The sequence below is a fragment of the Erinaceus europaeus genome, chromosome 15, assembly GCF_950295315.1.
Source record: "Erinaceus europaeus chromosome 15, mEriEur2.1, whole genome shotgun sequence".
Taxonomy (NCBI): Eukaryota; Metazoa; Chordata; class Mammalia; order Eulipotyphla; family Erinaceidae; genus Erinaceus; species Erinaceus europaeus.
In genome coordinates this window covers 10,724,660-10,745,424 of record NC_080176.1, presented here as the reverse complement: position 1 = coordinate 10,745,424, position 20,765 = coordinate 10,724,660, and the positions used below count along the sequence as shown (strand labels likewise).

Sequence of the window (20,765 nt, the reverse complement as noted above, 5' to 3'; positions counted from 1 at the left end):
CAGCAGAGCAAACAGCCTGAGAGGCAATTCGCATGCCTATGGTTTCTAGCTGTTTATCATAGAACTGACGACTTAAAACTTGAATCTTTTAACATTGAAACCATAGAGTTTCTCCCATCTCTTAATCTCCAGAGGTGGGAACTTAAACTTTAGGAATTACTAGAAGCCCTTCATAAACTATTTACCTAGGCTCTGTTTAGGTTCTGTGAATAAATACCAACAGCCGCCTTCAGTGCTGCAATGCAATGCGGGAAGAAGGAGAATAAGGCAAGAAGTAAGTACAACATATAACAGATGAGTAGAAAGTTCAATAAAGGAAGCACAAACTGCTTTAAAATTTCTAAGGAAAACATGAGTTCTTGAAAGAGGGGAATCCAGGACCAGATGGTGGCGCACCTAGTTGAGAGCACATTATAATGTGCAAGGACCTGGGTTCGAGCCCCCAGTCTCCACCTGCAGGGGGAAAGCTTTGCGAGTGGTGAAGCAGGGCTGCAGGTGTCTCTCTCCCTCTCTATCACCCCCTACCCTCCTGATTTCTGGCTGTCTCTATCCTATAAATAAATAAGGATAATAAAAAAAATTTAAAAGGAAGGAGGCGACCCCTTGAGGGTCCAACTACTGTGAGTGGTGAGCACAGCTGCCTTTCCCAGCAGAGAAACAATGAGCGCTGGCTGTGGGCTGAGTCCCCTGGAGGAAAGCTTCAGGGAACCTCTAGCCGCGATCTCATTAGCCTACAAAGCACCTTCCTTCCTCCCCTTCATCCAAGAGAGAAAACTTGCTCTGAAATTTTGAATAGTTAAAAGTTCAGGATAACAATGACTAAAAGGCTTTTTAATTTTTTTTATATTTTATTTATATTTATTTCCCTTTTGTTGCCCTTGTTTTTTTAAATTTTTTTTTATATTTATTTATTTTCCCCTTTGTTGCCCTTGTTGTTTTTCATTGTTGTTTTAGGTACTATTGTAGTTGTTATTGATGTTGTTGTTGGATAGGACAGAGAAATGGAGACAGGAGGGGAAGACAGAGAGGGGGAGAGAAAGGTAAGACACTGGCAAACCTGCTTCACCGCCTGTGAAGTGACGCCCCTGCAGGTGGGGAGTGGGGGATCGAACCGGGATCCTTACGCCGGTCCTTTTGCTTTGTGCCACATGTGCTTAACCCGCTGCGCCACCGCCCGACTCCCTCGTTTTTTTTATTGTTGTTGTAGTTACTATTGTTGTTATTGATGTCGTCGTTGTTGGATAGGACAGAGAGAAATGGAGAGAGGAGGGGAAGACAGAGAGGGAGAGAGAAAGACAGACACCTGCAGACCTGCTTCACCGCCTGTGAAGCGACTCCCCTGCAGGTGGGGAGTTGGGGGCTTGAACTGGGATCCTTACGTGGGTTGTGCTTTCCACCACGTGTGCTTAAGCCGCTGTGCTACCGCCCGACTCCCGACTAAAAAGTTTTATGGAGAGGTGGTGCAGTGGATGAAGCATTAGGCTCTCAAGCAAGAGGTCCTGAGTTCAATCTCCCGCAGCACATGTGCCAGAGTGATGTCTGCTTCTTTCTCTCCTCCCATCTTTCCCGTTAATAAATCAATCTTTTAAAGAACGTTCTGTGGAGGGGCAGGTGGCTCACCCCGTGGAGCGCACATTGCTGTACTCAAGGCTCAGGTTTGCCCATGGTCACCGCACGGGAGTGCCTGCTTGGGACGGGAGCTTAAGGAATGGTGAAGCCGTGCTGTGGTATCTCTTCCCCTGTCTTTCTAACCGTTACCCTCCAGAGGACAGAAAAGGAAAAAACGGCCACTAGAGGGTGGTAGAGCTGTGCAGACACTGAGCCCCGTGGTAATCCTTGTAGGCAAAGATAGAAGAGGAAGAAATGGCGGGCGGGAGGGAAAGAAAGTGGCAAGCATTCAAGAAGTCAGTGAAATCCTTAATCTTTTTATACATTAAAAATGACAGCTAACATGACCAGTTGGTGGCACACCCAGCTAAGCACATACATTACCATGTACAAGGACTCAGGGCCCCTGCTCCCCATCTGGGGTGCTTCACAAGCAATAAAGCACGTATGCAGGTCTCTATCTTTCTCTCTCCCTAACTCCTTCCCTCCCTCCCAAATTCTTCTCTATCCTATTAAAAAACTTCATTTCCATTTTGCATTGCAACATCCTAAGACCTTAGTTGACAGAGTCTCATTTGTAGACTTAGAGAATCTCAACTATGACTGGATTTTTTTTTTTTCCAGAAAGAACATCAACCACTGGTCTTAACTATCGAATCACCCTTAGAACCACAGAAAATAAAACAAGACTAGTAACGTAGATCACAGAACAACTGTGCTTGTAATCCCCGACACTAACAAATAAGCACCTTCTATTATATTGCGCTGCTCTCTGGACCGATGTGGGCGAGCTAAAATAAACAGCAGCTAGGCTGTTTGTTTACAGTGTTTACTGCTGCTTCACTGAAGAATCAGTACAACATACTAGCTTTCTATCCAAATACAAAGGAACGTACCTCGCTGTCATGTACATGCCTTAGGATCACTATACGATCCTCCCGTAAGTTCAAAAACACAATGTATGAAACAGAGCAGAAAGAAATTCCTTGACTAGATATGACAAGCTCTATAGTTTAAAAACACTTTTGCTTTTTGCAGCCAGAGAAATAGCTCAAATGGACTTTCCTGCCGCAAGCTGTTAGTGGGTCCTCACACAGCATGGGCCAGAGTAACGAGCTGGCATTTCTCTTTCTCGCATGTAAAATGCTTTCTCTACCTCCCATGAAATAAACAGACCTTAAAAAGTAAATAAAGGGGTCTGGATAGTGGCATACCCAGTTGAGTGCACACGTTACCACACGTAAGGACAGGGGTTCCAGCCCCTGGTCCCCATCTGCAGGGTGGAAACTCTGCGAGCGGTGAAGCAGTGCCGCCGGTATCTTTCTCTCTCCCTCTATCTCCTCCTTCCCTCACGATTTCTCTGTCTCTGTACAAAAAAAAGAAAGAAAATGGCCACCAGGAGCAGTGGGTTCGTCATGCTGCACGGAGCCCCAGCGGTAGCCTTCGTGTCAGCAGAACAAGCGAATAAATGCCTGTGCCCTTCCCCACAGTCGGTGCTCTCTAGTCATCTTTACAAAGCAATCAAATCCTATTTCAGGTATGGTAGATATGCTTTTCCGCCTTTTGAAGATTTAAATATTTTTTTAATTTTGGATAGAGGGAAGGGGGATCTAGAGGGGCAGAGAGACAGCTGCAGTATTTCTTCACCACTTGTGAAGCCCTGCCCCCCACCCCCACATCCGGACAGGCGCTTGAACCCAGATCCTTGCGCATTCTGCTGTATGCTTTCTGCCAGATGTGTCACTGCCCGGCTGCAGAATGCGCTTTTTCTGTTGAATGTGACTATCACAATACTACTGTTAAGATGTGGACTTTCCTAGAATTCTAAAGGTGGCTCACTTGAATAGTACACTGCGTTGCCATGTGTGGGACCCAGGTTCAAGCCCAGTCCCCGGCACGCTGATGGCACTTCAGTCCTATGGTGTCTATATGCCTATCTGGACACCAAATGAAGTCCCAGTGACTATGATAACAACAACAATAGTGTGTTTCAGTATATGCTTCACTGGCTAACAATGTATAAACTGATGAAAGGGATGGTCTGACTGAATTACAGCTACTGTGTAACACTGACAGATGGCAAGACTAAGGGGACAGGAGATGGCTCAGTCAGTAGAGTAGACACTCTACCAGGTACCACCACCTGGGTTTAAGCTCCCCACCATGGGAGCTCCTCCACAGGGAGCTTCCGAAGCTGTGGAACAGTGCTGCAGCGTCTCACCTTTTCTCTCCCCCTCGTTTTGTTTGGTTTTTGTTTTTAATCATAGCACTGCTCAGCTCTGGCTATGGTGTTGCTGCATGAAAGCGTTTTCTGCATAACCATTGTGCTAGCTCCCCAACCATCTCTCCAACCTTCTTACCTTCTATCTTATGTAGGGGGAAAAAAATCACCAGGACCAGAGGAATTGTGCAGGCAGAGAGCCCCAGTGATAACCCTAGTGGCAAAAATAAATATTTGCAACCACAAATCTGCTTTAATTCTGATGGGCTTCTGTGTATTCAAAAGTTGGAATGTGGGAGTCGGGCTGTAGCGCAGCGGGTTAAGCGCAGGTGGCGCAAAGCACAAGGACCGGCATAAGGATCCCGGTTCGAACCCCGGCTCCCCACCTGCAGGGGAATTGCTTCACAGGCGGTGAAGCAGGTCTGCAGGTGTCTATCTTTCTCTCCTCTTCTCTGTCTTCCCCTCCTCTCTCCATTTCTCTCTGTCCTATCCAACAACAACAACAACAATAATAACTACAACAATAAAACAACAAGGGCAACAAAAGGGAATAAATAAATAAATATTTTTTAAAAAAAGTTGGAATGCACGTTCACTATGACTGAAGAAAAGGACTTTTGGAATTGTACTGTGAATCTCTGGCACCTGGCTTGGTATATTGTTTCTCTCCTTTTTTGTTTTTTTCCAGTCATCTCCAGGGATTCGCTCCTTCAGGCTGGTTTTCTTTGAGTGAGTGAGTGAGTAAGACAGGGAGACAGAGAGAGAGAAAGAGTAGGAAAGAAAGCACAGTATCAAAGCTGCCTTTAGTGAAATGGGGGCCAGGCTCAAGCCTGGGTTGTCCACATGGCAAAGCAGTGCACTGAGTGGGATCATTCACAAAACAGTACTCCCACTTCAAGACATTTAATCTAGCCAACTTTCCTTTTATGTGGTTAGACTTGGGGAAATGGCAGTGTATTTATTTATTGCCCACTGGGGTCTCACACCTGCAAGATTCCACTGCTCCAGTCTAACCCCCCCCCCTACACACACACCTTTCTAATTTCAGATGGAGACAGGGAAGGAGAGAGATAAGAGACACCACAATGCCACTCTAACATTCATGGATTTTCTTCCCCTGGTGTTGGGCATGGCGCTCCTGCATGAGACAGGGGCTTGAACCTTGTCCTCATGATGACAGTGTGCACTATCTGGTGGACTGTCTCCTGGCCCCCACCATAGTGTTTTTTTTTTAACTGTAGGAATTCAATTATGAGAGTCTGATGTATAACTAGTGCACTATCTTCATGGATCCCAAATGTAATGAAATCCCAAATGTAATGAACAAATATGCTGTTTTTTTTAAATATTTATTTTCCCTTTTGTTGCCCTTGTTTTATTGTCGTAGTTATTATTGTTGTTATTGATGTCATTGTAGTTGGATAGGACAGAGAAATGGAGAGAGGAGAGGAAGACAGAGGGAGAGAAAGAAAGACAGACACCTGTAGAGCTACTTTACCGCCTGTGAAGTGACTCCCCTGCAGGTGGGGAGCTGGGGGCTTGAACCTGGATCCTTCTGCCGGTCCTTAAGCTTTGCGCCACCTGCGCTTAACCCGCTGCGCTACAGCCCAACTCCCTTTAAGTTTTTTTTTTTTTTTAAGGCTTCTTTTTTATTACACATGCGAGAGAATTTTATGAGGCAGAGAAGAGCAAAGAGGGAAGTCAGAGCACCAACTCTGGCCCCTGCAGTGCCGGGACTCACACTGGCCATCGCAGGCATGGAAAATGGTGCTCTAGTGCTGAGCCCTCTCTCCGGTTGCCCGTGAAGTAGTTTAACAAAACAAATCTACTAAAAATGTAAGTCAGCCAAGATTACAACCGGGAGAAATAAACACCTTTTTATGATCCTTTGAGAGGCACGATGCGCTTAAACAGATTATGAAATCAGAGTCTATAATGAAAATGCATTCATCTAAACCCATACTTAAGGATGGGGACAGAGGCAGGCAAGGACCCAGGGTAATTTTCTTTTTTAAGCTGGGTGGTGAGTGAGTGCACAGGATCTCGCCTGCATTATCTTAAGTACTGCATTCATTTTTTTAAAGAAAAAAAGCAAACCCCACTAAGTGTAACAGTCATAGCCTTTTTTTTCTTCTTCACATACTGGCAAACACTGGGCCATTTACTTCCAGTACACTTCATAAAGGGTGAAGACAGCGCTCTCAACACAGGCCATGTGCAAAGTCTCGACAACATATGAATCAGCTTCTCTGCTCTCTTACGGAGCACTTGTTCCCAAGAAAATCAAGTTACATTTAAAACGTCCACAGCGGTGCTCCGCAAGGTGGCCCAATGGATAAAGCAACTGGACTTTCAAGCATGAGGTCCCAAGTTCAATCCCTGGCAGTACATGCATTAGTGATGTCTGGTTCTTTCTCTGTCTGCCTGTCTTTTTCATGAATAAATAAACTATAAAATCAATAAGTAAATTTATAAACAAAAAAGTCCACAGCAGAAATCAATTTTTATCCTATCATTTTAGCAGAGTATGACTAGCACAGCAGCGGCCACGTGGCAATCACACCTCTAGGAACAGCTCTCTAGGGAGTTAATTACCTCAATTTCCTGCAACTGCTCCTGATTGGTCACGTACATCTGCTGAAGAGAATCCTCCAGCTCCGTGTTCCGGTCCAGTAATGTCTTCCCAAGCTCAGCAGCAAGCTGGAGATCTAGCATAACAGATGAGTCTTAGAATAATGCAAATAAGTTCACGTCAACAGACACATTACCTAGTTCCTCCAGTAACACTGCTTTGTTTAATGCTCATAGGAGAAAGAGAAGCAGTACTCAGCCACTGTGAGCAGTCTGGGCATTCTCCTGCGTCTGTGTGGGTCTCCTGCTACTCTGATGTCCTCTCACATTCTGAAGATGCACCCAGTAGGCTTACTGGTCTGCCTCGATTGTCCCAGTCAGGGGTGTGTGTGTGTGATATTCCCTGTTATGGAAGGACATCCTGTCCAGGACTTGTGCCCTGAGCTGCCTCCATAGACTGGCCACCTAAAATCCTGAACTGGAATAAGCTTTTTACAAGGTTACAGACTCTCTTATGTTCCCTTAAGTGAAAGACTAAAGTTTATATATTCACTAGTTCAGAAACGATCATTCAGTAGTGTGACTTCTATGCTCACAGTCATTATCTAGCAAGAACAGACTGGACTTGGTCACTTTTTTTTTTTTTTTGCCTTCTGAGTTATTGCTGGGGCTTGGTGCCTACATTACGAATCCACTGCTCCTGGAGGCCATTTTCCCCATTTTTATTGCCCTTGCTGTTGTTGGATAGGTCAGAGAGAAATCGAGAGAGGAGGAGAAGTAGAGAGGGGGAGAGAAAAATTAAGACACTTGCAGACCTGCTTCACTGCTTGTGAAGCAATCTTCCCTGCAGGGGGGGAGCTGGGGGCTCAAACTGAGATCCCTAGGCCAGTCCTTGTGTTTTACACCATGTGTGCTTAACTCGCTGTACTACCCCTGGGCCCCCGTCACGTTCTTAATAGTATACTTTTCGTGGCCCAGGAGGTGGTGCAGTAGATAAAAGCATTGGACTCTCATGTTTGAGGTCCTGAGTTCAATCCCCAGCAGCATGTACCAGAGTGATCTGGTTCTTTCTCTCTCTCCTCCTGTCTTTCTCATGAATAAAGAAATAAAATCTTTTAAAAAATAGTATACTTTTCTACAACAATAATACAACAAGAGCAACAAAAGGGAATAAATAAATATTAAAAAAATACAAAAAAGTATACTTTTCTAGTTCGATCACTCAGCAAAAAGTACTGGCAGAACTTTCAATTGTTTCTGAAGTCCTATGAAATATACCTACTGGGAATGCTATTGTCAGAGCAGTTCACTGTTAAAGAGACCCTGGCCTTCAAAAGTGGACTAAAAATGACCATGTCAAGAAAATGAAAAATAGGTCGCTAGTAAAAACATGTCAGTCGATCACACTTTTGGGGCTTTATTTTACTGAAGGAGACAGACCAGAGAGCTATTTTGGCTTATGGTGGTGCGAGACTGAAGACTGGACTTTGGAGCACCAGACATGGTCTTTCTGAATAACCACTACACTGCCTCCCTCTCCCAGGACACACTTTCATTTAGCACAGAACTCTACAGCTATTTTAAAATTCACTTTCTGCTCGCTCTCTTCTGAGACATGAGGATGGTGTACTACACACAATCCCAGAAGTAAAATCTAAGGACATGTAGCTCTAACGCGCTGGCACCGCACCGTGCACTTGCTAGTGAAGCGCTTTGAGAACACTGGGAAGAAATACACTAACTGTGAGCCAGAAGGCCTACGTGTTACCATGACGGCTATTTACCAGGTCGCATCTCCAGCATGGCCACTAAATGTGTTACCATGATGGCTATTTACCAGGTCGCATCTCCAGCATGGCCACTAAATGTGTTACCATGATGGCTATTTACCAGGTGGCATCTCCAATGTGGTAACTAAGGATCCTTTCTCTCAGTATTTGTATTCACAAAATAGAATTGTGAAGAAAAAAGCAATTAAATAATATAAGTACTTTACAAAATAATTTGCAAGTTAAAGGCAGTATTACTACTATTCATTGATTCGCAAATGAATGTTTTTGTTGCTAGGCACCAGGCTAACAGACAGACAGTAAACTGAAGTTGCTGTTTCCCTGGTATTCCCAGATTAATGGGGAAATTAGACAGCAAATTACTGAACTCAAAATTATAGTAGTTCGCAAACCATTGCAAAGTAAAACACAACTTATTCATAAGCATGTGTACACTCAACAGATCAGATGCCTTCCTAGGGTAAGAGTGAAGTTGGCACGCGAAGTGGTAGCCCAGATGTGTCTTACTACGTCTGAGGCCTGGGACTCACCCTGGGCGTTCCAGGGGACTCCATGGACATCAGCAGAGGCGAACACTATGGATGAGGGAACAGTGTTCTGGTGTCTTCTCTTTCTCTAAGTATACAATAAAAAAAAACAGGCCGGGAGGAGGCTCAGCTGTATCATGAATGCACTCAGCACAGTATAAAAAAATAATAAGCTTGGGCTGGGAAGATAGCACAATGGTTCTGCAAAAAGATTTTCATGCCTGAGGCTCTGAGGTCCCAGGTTCAATCCCTACCACTACCATAAACCAGAGCTGAGCAGTGCTCTGGTAAAATAAATAAATAAATAAATAAATAAATACACACACGAGCTTAATTAAGAAAATCCCTGGCCTATGGAGCTTACATTCTACTGGGAGAAGCAGCATGACGAGCTACATAACAGACAGTAATAAGTACAAAAAATCATCAAAGCAAGAAAGGGAAACAGGAAGGATGTGGAAGATTAAAATTTAAGAACATGGGAGTCCGGTGGTAGCGCAGCGGGTTAAGCACAGGTGGCACAAAGCACAAGGACCAGTGTAAGAATCCCCATTCAAGTGCCCGGCTCCCACCTGCAGGGGAGTCGCTTCACAGGCGGTGAAGCAGGTCTGCAGGTGTCTGTCTTTCTCTCCTTCTCTCTGTCTTCCCCTCCTCTCTCCATTTCTCTCTGTCCTAGCCAACAATGACAACAACAATAACTACAACAATAAAACAGCAAGGGCAACAAAAGGGAATAAATAAATATTAATATATAAATATATGAACGTGTGATAATGCTAACATTAAAATCAAGATGTGAAGCAGTGGCCCGGGAGGTGGTACAGCAGATAAAGCATTGGACCCTCATGTATGAGGTCCTGAGTTCATTACCCAGAGACACATATGCCCATATCTCTCATTAATAATAAATAAGATTACCTTTTAAAAAAAAAGTGTGGAGAGCTGGAGAGATAGCACAGTGGTCCTGCAAGACTCTCACACGTGAGGCTCACAGGTCCTAGGTTCAATCCCCTGCGATGCCATAAGCCTGAGCTAGCGGTGCTCTAGTCTTTCTACTCTGCCTCTTTTCCCCTTTCTCTCATTAAAATAAGTAAAAATGTGAAGGAGCCAATAAGTAAGCCATGTCAATCGATGTGTGGGACCAGCACCACAGGCACGGACAAAAGTGGTGCTCAGATCCCGGGAGGAAGCATTACTGAACTAATACGGAGGCTGAGGAGGCTGGAGAGGAGCGTGTGCTTGTGTGTTGGGGGAGGGGGTGGGCTAAGGAGACAAGTCCGAGGGGCTCTACGGCTGGTCACCCAGCTTGTCTAGAGCCTCACTAAGGAGGTCAAGGCTTGGGCTTTCATTGGGCTTCTGCAGGATCTGGCTACTGTGTCAGAGACGAGAAAGGTGGAAGCAAGGTGATTCGGAGAGGTAGAAAGGGGGGGGAGGGTTCTGGCTACGGTTGAAGGCACTGAGCCCCCAAGATAACCCTAATGGCAAAAAAAAAATAAAAACAGCAGACCTTGATACATAAGACTGTCTATGCAGAGACACTCTCATGCCTGGGGCTCCAAAGTCCCAGGTTCAATCCCCAGCACCACCACCAACCAGAGCTGATTAAAAAAAAAAAATGACTTTTACACATTTTTTACATATGATTTTTAAACAAACATTTTTAGAGACTAACAAATATGGTTTAGTATTTGTTAATTACTATTGATATTCTATTTATTTAATTATTTTTCCTCCAGGGTTATTGCTGGGGTTGGGTGCCCGCACTATGAATCCACTGCTCCTGGAGGCCATCTTTTTCCTTTTGTTGCCCTTGCTGTTTATCATTGTTGTTGTTATTGCTGTTGGATAGGACAGAGAGAAATCGAGAGAGGACAGGAAGACAGAGGGGGGAGAGAAAGATGGACACCTGCAGACTCCACTGCAGACCGAGAGCTGGGGGCTCAAACCAGGACTCTTATGCTGGTCCTTGCACTTCGCACCATGTGTGCTTAACCTGCGGCACTACCACCTAGCCCCCACTACTGACATTCATTTTGCCTCCAGAGTTACTGCTGGGGCTCAGTGCTGGCACTACACTGCTCCTGGAGGCCATTTTTTCCCCCATTTCATTGCCCTTGTTGTGGTTATTGTTACTGTTGTTACAGCTGTTGTTGTTGTTGGATAGGACTGAGAGAAACAGAGAGGAGGGGGAAGACAGAGGGGGAGAGAAAGAAAGACACCTGCAGACCTGCTGAATTCACCGCCTGTGACGTGATCCCCTTGCGCTTAGAACCTGCTGCGGTACCAATCAGCCCCCCGCTATTGATATTCTTAACCTAGAATAAGTAGTAACAGAAAACCAGCATTACCTGGAAGAGTGTAAAATTAGCATCTGCTTGGTCAGTGTTTTCTCATTAAGAAAAAACAAAGCCAAGAAATCTACCACATGACATATTTCAATATATTTTAAGCTCATTTCAAGTAAATCAGTATGCTTTTGGTAGGAAGGTACTAAAATTAATTCTCTTGCATTTTAAATAGTAATATATATTAATGTATTTAAGGCTTTAGATAACAAATCTACAAAGATAGCATCTTGCAGTCACATGACTGAGTCTATTTAATCTTTATTTGATAGAGGCAGTCAGAAATTGAGAATGAAGGAGGAGATGAAGAGGAAGAGAGACAGAGAGACACCTGCAGCCCTGTTTCATCAATCGCAAAGCTTTTACCCCTGCAGGTGGGGACTGGGTGCTTGAACCTGAGTCCTTGCGCACTGCAATGTGTGTTCAACCTGGTGCGCCACCACCCAGCCCCTTGAGTCTTTCTTTATAATCAGCCCAAAGTACTTGAGACATTATCTTCATATCGTTTCTAGGTACTTGGCCCAACTTTTCTGCTAAGACAACCTGAAGCACAGAGATGCTAACTGGCTTAACAAACCGACACGTTGAGTCATAGGCAAAACAGAAAGTACAGCCAACAGGTCCTAACTCTCACTCTAACTATATTCTATTTTTCACATCAGCACAGTTTTAATTCTGATGAGATAGATGTCCCCACACTTCTTGTTTAAGGGAGAGAGGACAGACTGCCCTAGTTGAAGTACTTAATCTTTTCACTTGTTTTTACAGATGGCAACGAGAAATGGGATTGAGCTGTTTGGCTCTTAAGTGCTTGTTCTGTCAGTGAAGAGCATACAACCACCCCCTGGCAAGTTACTATTTTGTTTTCATTAGGTGAAAAGCAACTATGTAAGGCTGAAGGTGTTCCAGAATCATTATCTTGTCCTCACAGGGCAAAGATATGCCCGCACAGCTCCACCCAGAAGCCATCACGCTGTACTACAAAGCAGACAAACACTTCCTAGACATGACTTAAATCTCCTGGCCTGCTGTCAAATGCAACTTCCTCACTGGGAAGGGCTGAACAGAGACTCAAAGATGTTCTTAACTAGCAATCAAAATCGGAGCTGAGCTGAGGCCTCTTCCAGAATCCATACTAACGGGAAAGCATAACTACTTTTACCCAGTTATCCAACTCCCCCCCATATAACTTGTTACCTGCTGTGGGAACAGATGCCAAGTACAACACTCTCCCAGTAAACAACAATAGAATTTGAAACTTGTCCTTAGCACGATCCTTATTTCCAGCTAAACAGAGCCCCAACCTGGTCCGGTAACCTGAAGTCTCAGTCTTCTAAATATTTCACAGGATGTTTAGGGTAGCATTCTGGCAAGACAGACTCGTAGTGACTCTGAGAAAGTACCTGTGAAGTTACACTGTATAGCAAGACATTGCCTTCATCTGTTAGTTTAAAGCGTCTTTTTCTGGGCTTTCAAAAAGCTCATTTCCTGTTTTGTAACATCTGGCTTCTGTAACCAAAAGGAGTGGAAAGCTGGCAGTAAGCCCAAGAAGTTTCTAAATGGGCAGGGGTGGGGTGGGGGGGGTGTCCAATGGGAGAATATTCAGTGTCCTTTATTTTAACTATTTTCATTTTTGCCACCAGGGTTATGACTGGGGCTCTGTGTCTGTGGGATTCCACTACCCTGGGCCCCCCCCCCTTTTTTTCTTCTTTCTTTCTTAGTGAGAGACAGAAACCACCACAGCAGCACTGCTCCTGGAAGCTTTCCCCGTCCTTTATTTTTGGTTACACACCCCCCCCAATGTAGTTGTGAAGCCTTGTGCTCCTCTTCATCTCTACTTCACACTAAGAGTTTTTACTCTGAGGTTGTTTTTTCTAAATCCTATGACCTAGGCAGTCACTAAAAATACCACAGGTTTACTGCAGGATTCTAACTGCCACCTACCAGTTCCTTCCTGTGTTAGTATTCTTTCACTACAATAGTCAATAACAGTGTAAAATATTAGTTTCAAGCAAAATTTTCACTTAGCCTGTATTTTAGGGGGCAAATTAGCTCTAGTAGCTAGAGTGATTAAAAAAAGGGAGGGTTAAATCCCACTACTATGATTTTCTTAGAAAATAAGAACATATTCCCATACTAGCTGTAGTCTGTAGCAGTAATTCAGTAATATTAAGGCCGGGAGCTGTCCCTATTACAAAGTCAGATGCGTCATCTGGTGATGCTTCTGTGTAACTGCTGTTGCCAACGCTACTATAATTGGGAAAGCAAAATACTAGAATATAAACATCAAGAAACACGACGGTGTCAGTTCTAATGACCCTCCAAACAGTGACTCAGCAAATAATCCACATACAAGGAAAATGTGTTCATTTTGGGAGCAGATGTGTTTATCTTGGGAGAGTAGATGAATTAGAATGTGCAAGTTCCCAGGTTCAAGCCCCTGGTCCCCACCTGCAGGGAGAAAGCTTCACAAGTGGTGAAACAGGGCTGCAGGTATCTCTATCCCCCCTTCCCACTCAATTTCTGTTTCTATCCAACAACAACAACTATATGTCTATTAGAGATCTTGGGATTCCTTTAAGCTAAGATTTCATTTGCTGATCCATATAGTAGAAACTTGAATCCTTACTCTAAGCTTGCAGGGCTCACCAAACTACAATTATAATAGCAGCTGGCTTAAAAGAAGACTATTCTCTGAAGCCTTTCCACCTTGTTCTCAGAGGCTCACTTCAAAGCAAGCACCGACAGTACCTGCACAGAAGGCCCCTGCTGTCCCAGAAAGGCTCAGACCCAGAGATCGCTGTCAGCATTATTCTTACTGCGCCAACTCAGCCCTCTGGCAAAAGGCAGTCTCTTCATCAAAGTGTTTTGTGAAAGCGAAGAATTGTCTCCTTCTGCCTGCGCACACTTAACATGGTCCTAACAACTTATGAATGGTAGACGGGAGCTTCCCAAGCTTGAAAAGAATGTTTCGGGAAACTCTGATAGAAGATTCAATCTACTTAAATAGTGGCTTCTATTGCTAAAGGGAGAAAAGGGGGGGAGGGATGTATGTCTTTGAGAATAGGATATTAAAAAGCTGTGTTGGCAGCCTTCTCCAAAACAAGTTCGTTCAATAAAGTTAACTGAGAGGGCATAAAACAGAACACCTGGTAGAATCCCACTAGACTGGCTTTGCCAATCTGCTGAGCAGGACTGACCTGCCCCCAAACCTAATTCAGCAGCCCAGCTTCCTCATGCAGCGGGCACACAGCGAGCAGAGAGCAGGAGGCTGCATGTCCAGGTTTGTTCTCTAGCCTGGCAGCTCCTTGAAGAGGAGACTAAGCCACCCTGCAGATGGGCCCAGTGACCTAGGGAACTCTTGGCACAAAGAAGATTATGTCAACAACTTTTAAAGTCTGTTGGCAGTGTAGGAGTACTTTAGCACTGAAACTTGAGGGGTCAGAGAGCACCCGTTACAATGAGTGATGACCACCACGTTCAGGTCCCCGGCTCCCACCTGCAGGGGGCAAGTTTCATGGTGCTAGTGTCTCTCCTGTCTCCCACCCTCTATGAAAAGAGAGAGCCTCCAGGATCAGTGCGGCACACCAAGCCCCACTGATAACCCTGGCGGCAAAGACAAACAGCTTAAAAAAGATCTCTTGTAGTCACAATGAGGCTCTTGTACAGGTCGGCCTAATCCCAAAATTACGGCTTGTTGGGATTTCACATCTCCTCCTAGCCCCTACACACACACACACACACTTGCTTACATTACAGCATGTAAGATTAGATTATAGCAAAGTCCACAGTGATGACAGATGTAAAAAGTCATTTGAAAGACACAGAACAAATTCCAAATGCACAGTGGCAGTCGGGGGGTCCTGACCTGTGCTCTCTGAAGGTCTGGCTCAACCTCAACACCTCGTGACTAGTCCTGATCTCTGATCAGCAGGTAAGGAGTTCCACCTGGAACCCCAACACTTTGCAATCGCCTATTGCCGGAAACATCACAGCTGCTGGCTGGCTTCTCCCGGGAACCTGTCACAGGGTGGGGGGCGTGGGAGCGCCCCGCTCAGGTGCACAGGCCCGAAAGTCCACTCTGTGCTAAGCGTGACGCCCGGGTCCCAGCAAACAAGCCTGGTCAGGTGCAGGCTGCTTAAAAACAGCAAAGCAGGGAGTCGCGCGGTGGCGCACAGGTTAAGCGCAAGTGGCGCGCAAAGCGGGAGGGCCCGGGTTCGAGCCCCCGGCTCCCCCCCTGCAGGGGAGTCTCTTGACAAGCGGTGAAGCAGGTCTGCAGGTGTCTGTCTTTCTCTCCCCGTCTTCCCCTCCTCTCTCCATTTCTCTCTGTCCTATCCAACTACGACGACATCGATAATCACAACAATGTTAAACAACAAGGGCAACAAAAGGGAAAATAAAACTTAAAATTAAAAAACAGCAGCAGCAAAGCGAACGTTCACTTGAGCGCGGGGAGATGTTGCAGGCGGAGGTGGGCTGCCCCTGCATCTGAGAGAAGGGATGGCGGCAGGCCGCGCACCCGGACAGACGGACGGGGCTCTGACACGACACGACACGGGCAGGGCGGCGGGTCCCCTGGGTCGCAGTCAGGTCCCCCCGCAGCTCAGCCCGCACCCACTCGGCCAAGGCAGACCAGTCAGAACCGAAGGAGCGGGCGGACTCAGATCGCAGAGGCAGAAGGTGCCAGAGAGAAAGATGATCGTAAAATAACAGAAGAAAAGGAGACAATGCCCGTGGTGGTTTTTCTCCCCCCCCACCCCCCAGCTTAGAAAGTTTGGCTTTGGAGTCTGGCGAGAATCCCACCGCCCCCAACCAGGGGGAGCCGCCGGAGCGAAGGGCGCCCACACCCGCAGAGGACAGGAGCCCCGGGCTCCCGGCGACCCCCGACAGCCCACTGCCCCACTGCCGCTGTCGGGCGGGGGTCCGTCGGGGCCGGGATCCCGCATCGCAGCCACCGCGCAGGAGCCCGGCCCGGAGGGACCCGAGTCGCCTCCACAGCCCCAGACCCTCCCCCGGGAACCCCCATCCCCCGGGGACCCCCCCACAACCCCGGGACCCCCACACCGCCGGGACCCCACATCCCCGGGGACCCCCACATCCCCGGGACCCCCACACCCCCCGGGACCCCCACACCCCCCGGGACCCCCACACCCCCCGGGACCCCCCATCCCCCGGGACCCCCACACCCCCCGGGAACCCCCACACCCCCGGGGACCCCCCCATCCCCCGGGACCCCCCATCCCCCGGGACCCCCACACAGCCGGGGACCCCCACACCCCCGGGACCTCCCATCCCCCGGGACCCCCACACCCCCCGGGGACCCCCACACCCCCGGGACCCCCCATCCCCCGGGACCCCCACACAGCCGGGGACCCCCACATCCCCGGGACCCCCACACAGCCGGGGACCCCCACATCCCCGGGGACCCCCACACAGCCGGGGACCCCCACATCCCCGGGACCCCCACATCCCCGGGGACCCCCACACAGCCGGGGACTCCCACATCCCCGGGGACCCCCACATCCCCGGGACCCCCACACAGCCGGGGACCCCCACATCCCCGGGGACCCCCACACAGCCGGGGACCCCCACATCCCCGGGACCCCCACATCCCCGGGGACCCCCCACATCCCCGGGACCCCCACATCCCCGGGGACCCCCACATCCCCGGGACCCCCACATCCCCGGGGACCCCCACATCCCCGGGACCCCCACACAGCCGGGGACCCCCACATCCCCGGGACCCCCACATCCCCGGGACCCCCACACAGCCGGGGACCCCCACATCCCCGGGGACCCCCACACAGCCGGGGACCCCCACATCCCCGGGACCCCCACATCCCCGGGGACCCCCACATCCCCGGGACCCCCACACAGCCGGGGACCCCCACACAGCCGGGGACCCCCACATCCCCCGGGACCCCCACATCCCCGGGGACCCCCACATCCCCGGGGACCCCCACATCCCCGGGACCCCCACATCCCCGGGGACCCCCACACAGCCGGGGACCCCCACATCCCCGGGGACCCCCACATCCCCGGGACCCCCACACAGCCGGGGACCCCCACATCCCCGGGACCCCCACATCCCCGGGGACCCCCCACATCCCCGGGACCCCCACATCCCCGGGGACCCCCACATCCCCGGGACCCCCACATCCCCGGGGACCCCCACACAGCCGGGGGCCCCCACATCCCCGGGGACCCCACATCCCCGGGACCCCCACACAGCCGGGGACCCCCACACAGCCGGGGACCCCCACATCCCCGGGGACCCCCACACAGCCGGGGACTCCCACATCCCCGGGGACCCCCACATCCCCGGGACCCCCACACAGCCGGGGACCCCCACATCCCCGGGACCCCCACACAGCCGGGGACCCCCACATCCCCGGGGACCCCCCACATCCCCGGGACCCCCACATCCCCGGGGACCCCCACATCCCCGGGACCCCCACATCCCCGGGGACCCCCACACAGCCGGGGACCCCCACATCCCCGGGACCCCCACACCCCCGGGACCCTCCCCCCAGCCCCTCCGCGGCCCCCACACCCCGCCCCCCGGCCGCGCCCTCACCTTGCTGCAGGTCCCGGGGGTCGTACCAGCGCTCGTCGTCCTTCATCTCGAAGTCCTCCACCACGTTCCCCGCCAGCATCTCGGCCGGTTCCCCCGGAGGCAGCGGCCCCCGCCGCCGCCGTCCCGCCTCAGCCGCTGCCCCCGGCTCCGCGCCCGCCGCGCCGCCCTCAGCCAGAGCCGCGCTCGAGCGGGACGCGCCGCCGCCGCCGCCGCCCAGGCTCCGCCGCGCTGCCAGCCCACAGCCGCCGCCGCCGCCTCGGGGCTGCCCGCAGCGCACGCCCTCCGGCTTCCCGAAGCGCCTCGCGCCGCCCAACGGTCTCAACGGCCGGCGCCACGGCGCGAGCGCCCAGACCGGCGTCCCGAGCCGGCTCCCGAGCCGCAGCCCAGCCCAACGTGGCAGTTCGGCGGCGCCCCTCCCCGGCCGGGGCTGCGATTCAAACCCCCGGCGGCGCCTCGGCCAATCGCGAGCGGGCCGCCGGCCGAGCGGCAGCGACGTCGTCCAATCGCGTGTCGGCGCAGGCCCGCGGGTCGCCCGACCTCGTGGGTGGGCAGCCAATGGTGACGCTGGGAGAGACAAAGAAGGCGGGGAAAAGGCGAAGGGGTGCGGCCAGGGCCCCGCCCTCCCCTCTGCGTGGTGTGCCTTCGCGGCCGCTTCCTTGGGCCTGGGGTGCGTGGAGGGGGCGCCCGGCCTGGGAGACGTGGGGCTGGGTGTCCCGCCGGCTAGCGGACGGGCTGTGTGGGCGTGCGGAGCGGGAGTCCGGCCTCAGTGCCGTGGGCCGTCGTGTCGGGGCGCCCTTGGTGCAGGCGGCGGGGGAGGAGGGGGTGCACCCCGAGGACCGCTACGCCGCGATCCCGTCCTGACTGGGGGGGTCTCTCGGGCTCGCTCTGCCAATGCAGGAAAATTTAAGATCGATCGAGAACTGAGTTGGGGCTGTCAGCTTTGGTATTTTGATAGTTGAGCCTCCACCTCGAGCCCATGGGGAGTTGTACTCCAGTTCCCCCTCCCCCCCCAATTAAAATAAACTAGGGGCCACTGGGGGACCTGGAGGGGGAGGATAACGATGGCATTTGCTGCTGTCTTCTTAGGAAAAAAAAAAGAATTCGTAAGCAGTTCTTTTTTTTTTTTTAATTTCTTTATTGGGGAATTAATGTTTTACACTCAACAGTAAATACAATAGTTTGTCCATGCATCACATTGCCCAGTTTTCCATGTCACAGTGCAACCCCCACTAGGTCCTCTGTCACCCTTCCTGGACCTGTATTCCGACACCCCTATCCACTCACCCACCCACCCCGGAGTCTTTGACTTTGGTGCAATACGCCAATTCCGGTTCAGGTTCGCAAGCAGTCGTGCACCGGATCCTGATAGCCGGTTGTCCGACCGCAGGCGGAGCGGCGAGGTCACGACTCTGCTGCAGGCGGCTGGGCGCTGCTGGCCCCCGGGTCGCTGCTCTCCGCCCGCGGTGTGCGGCTCTGCAGACAGGAAACCTCTCTCCCGGGGCGGCCTCCCCCCGTGGCAATGCTCTCAACCTCCATGTAAAGGTAAAAATAAATAAATAAAATGAAATAAAATAAAAATTGCTGGAAGACAACAACGCACTCCCAAGAAAAGGACCTGAAATGAACAAAGAGAACAGTGGTGTTGACCAAACTGAGAATATTTTATACTTATACCAACAGCTGTATTTACTATAAACCATTACCCCCCCCCCCCCGATAAAAAACACTTCATAGATTCATCACTATGTCTTGGAAAATGTATGACAGTAAAAAAAAAATAAATAAATGAAATAAGCATATTCTACATTCAAAATAGAGATTACAAGTATTGTTTCTATTGTTTGCTTATTTGTACTTCCTATTTTTTACTTTTATTTTATTTATTTTTTTATTTTGTAGGGTAATCTCTGGGGCTCGGTGGCTGCATTAAGATTCCAGTGCTCCCGGAGGACATTTTTCATATATATATTGGATGGGACAGAGAGAACTTGAGAGAGGAGGGCTAGATAGAGAGTGAGAGACAAAGACAGACACTTGCAGGTGTGCTTCACCGCTTGTAAAGCAATATCCCCCACACACACACACAGCTGGGGAGCCAGGGGCTCGAACCCAGATCCTCATGGATCCTTGCGCTTTGTACTATGTGCACTTTGTACTATGTGCTCCACTGCCCAACACCCTCTACTTTTTTTTTTTAACAATAAATATTTGTGACTCATGAAAAAGAAAGACAAGTGACAAACTCATAAATTTCTTCCTTCTGAATCCAGGTAGACTAGAAGGCAAATGCTACTGACCTATTTTTTTTTTCTGCTAAGATGAAAATAAAAAGTTAGCCCCCCCCCCCCACACATTGCCCCAGTTATCAATACTCAAGTAGAGAGTCAGGAGGCCAAAGAAAATCATTTTAAGATGTGAAATAATTAGAAGCCAGAGATCTTAATTTAAAAGTAACTCACTACAGACCAAGCTGGTAGGAAAGTGAGCTGATTGGGTCTGGGATTTGCTGAGGGTGCTCAGCTGAAGCTGAAGGGTTGGCATCATGAATGTGGCATTCCAGCAATTCCTAGAGTCAACAGGTTCTCCAGACAGAAAGTGTTGGTGTGTCCCCTCCATGGCAAATGGAAGCTCATTTTAATTTCAAATGGAAAAGTCTATCAAAATGTTCTTCAATGACTGGAGAGTTAGTTACAGATGGCCTGCACTGGCCTTTTTAGGGGCTAGGTGATCGTGCACCCAGTCCAGTGTACAATTACCATGTGCGAGGATGCTGGTTCAAGTCCCCCGCCCATCTGCAGGTGTGGCGTTCAAGTTTCGTGAACAGTGAAATAGATCTTTCTCTGCAGATCTTTCTCTCAAGCTATTTTCCTCTTCCTTCTCAATTTCTCTGTCTCAATGTTTTTTAAATATTTATTTATTATTTTCCCTTTTTCTGTTGCCCTTGTTTTTTATTGTTGTAGTTAGTGATGTCGTTGTTGTTAGATAGGACAGAGAGAAATGGAGAGAGCAGGGGAAGACAGGAAGGGGAAGAGAAAGACAGACACTTGCAGACCTGCTTCACCACCTGTGAAGCGACTCCCCTGAAGGTGGGGAGCCGGGGGCTCGAACTGGGATCCTTAGGCCGGT

The 20,765-nt window shown here is 49.5% G+C and overlaps 2 protein-coding genes across 4 annotated transcripts in view; one reads left to right on the top strand and one right to left on the bottom strand.

The window, feature by feature from the left end:
* CDR2 (cerebellar degeneration related protein 2) overlaps positions 1-18,050 on the bottom strand; it is a 32,465-nt gene extending 14,415 nt beyond the window's left edge. Inside the window, exons 1-3 of one of the 3 annotated variants that reach the window (XM_060172819.1) lie at positions 17,920-18,050; positions 17,640-17,886; positions 6,425-6,537 (exon numbers count right to left, since the gene is read on the bottom strand). In XM_060172819.1, the coding sequence (XP_060028802.1) occupies positions 6,425-6,537; positions 17,640-17,718 (192 nt within the window). In that variant the 5' untranslated portion in view covers positions 17,719-17,886; positions 17,920-18,050. Of the gene's footprint in view, positions 1-6,424; positions 6,538-8,720; positions 8,806-17,639; positions 17,887-17,919 lie in introns of those variants that run through there. The other 2 variants (XM_060172817.1, XM_060172818.1) reach the window with 2 other exon arrangements.
* A 769-nt stretch (positions 18,051-18,819) lies between these two features.
* LOC103107797 (transmembrane protein 180) overlaps positions 18,820-20,765 on the top strand; it is a 36,952-nt gene continuing 35,006 nt past the window's right edge. Inside the window, exon 1 of the mRNA XM_007516610.2 lies at positions 18,820-19,181. The gene's annotated coding sequence lies outside the window, so the exon portion shown is untranslated. The remainder of the gene's footprint in view (positions 19,182-20,765) is intronic.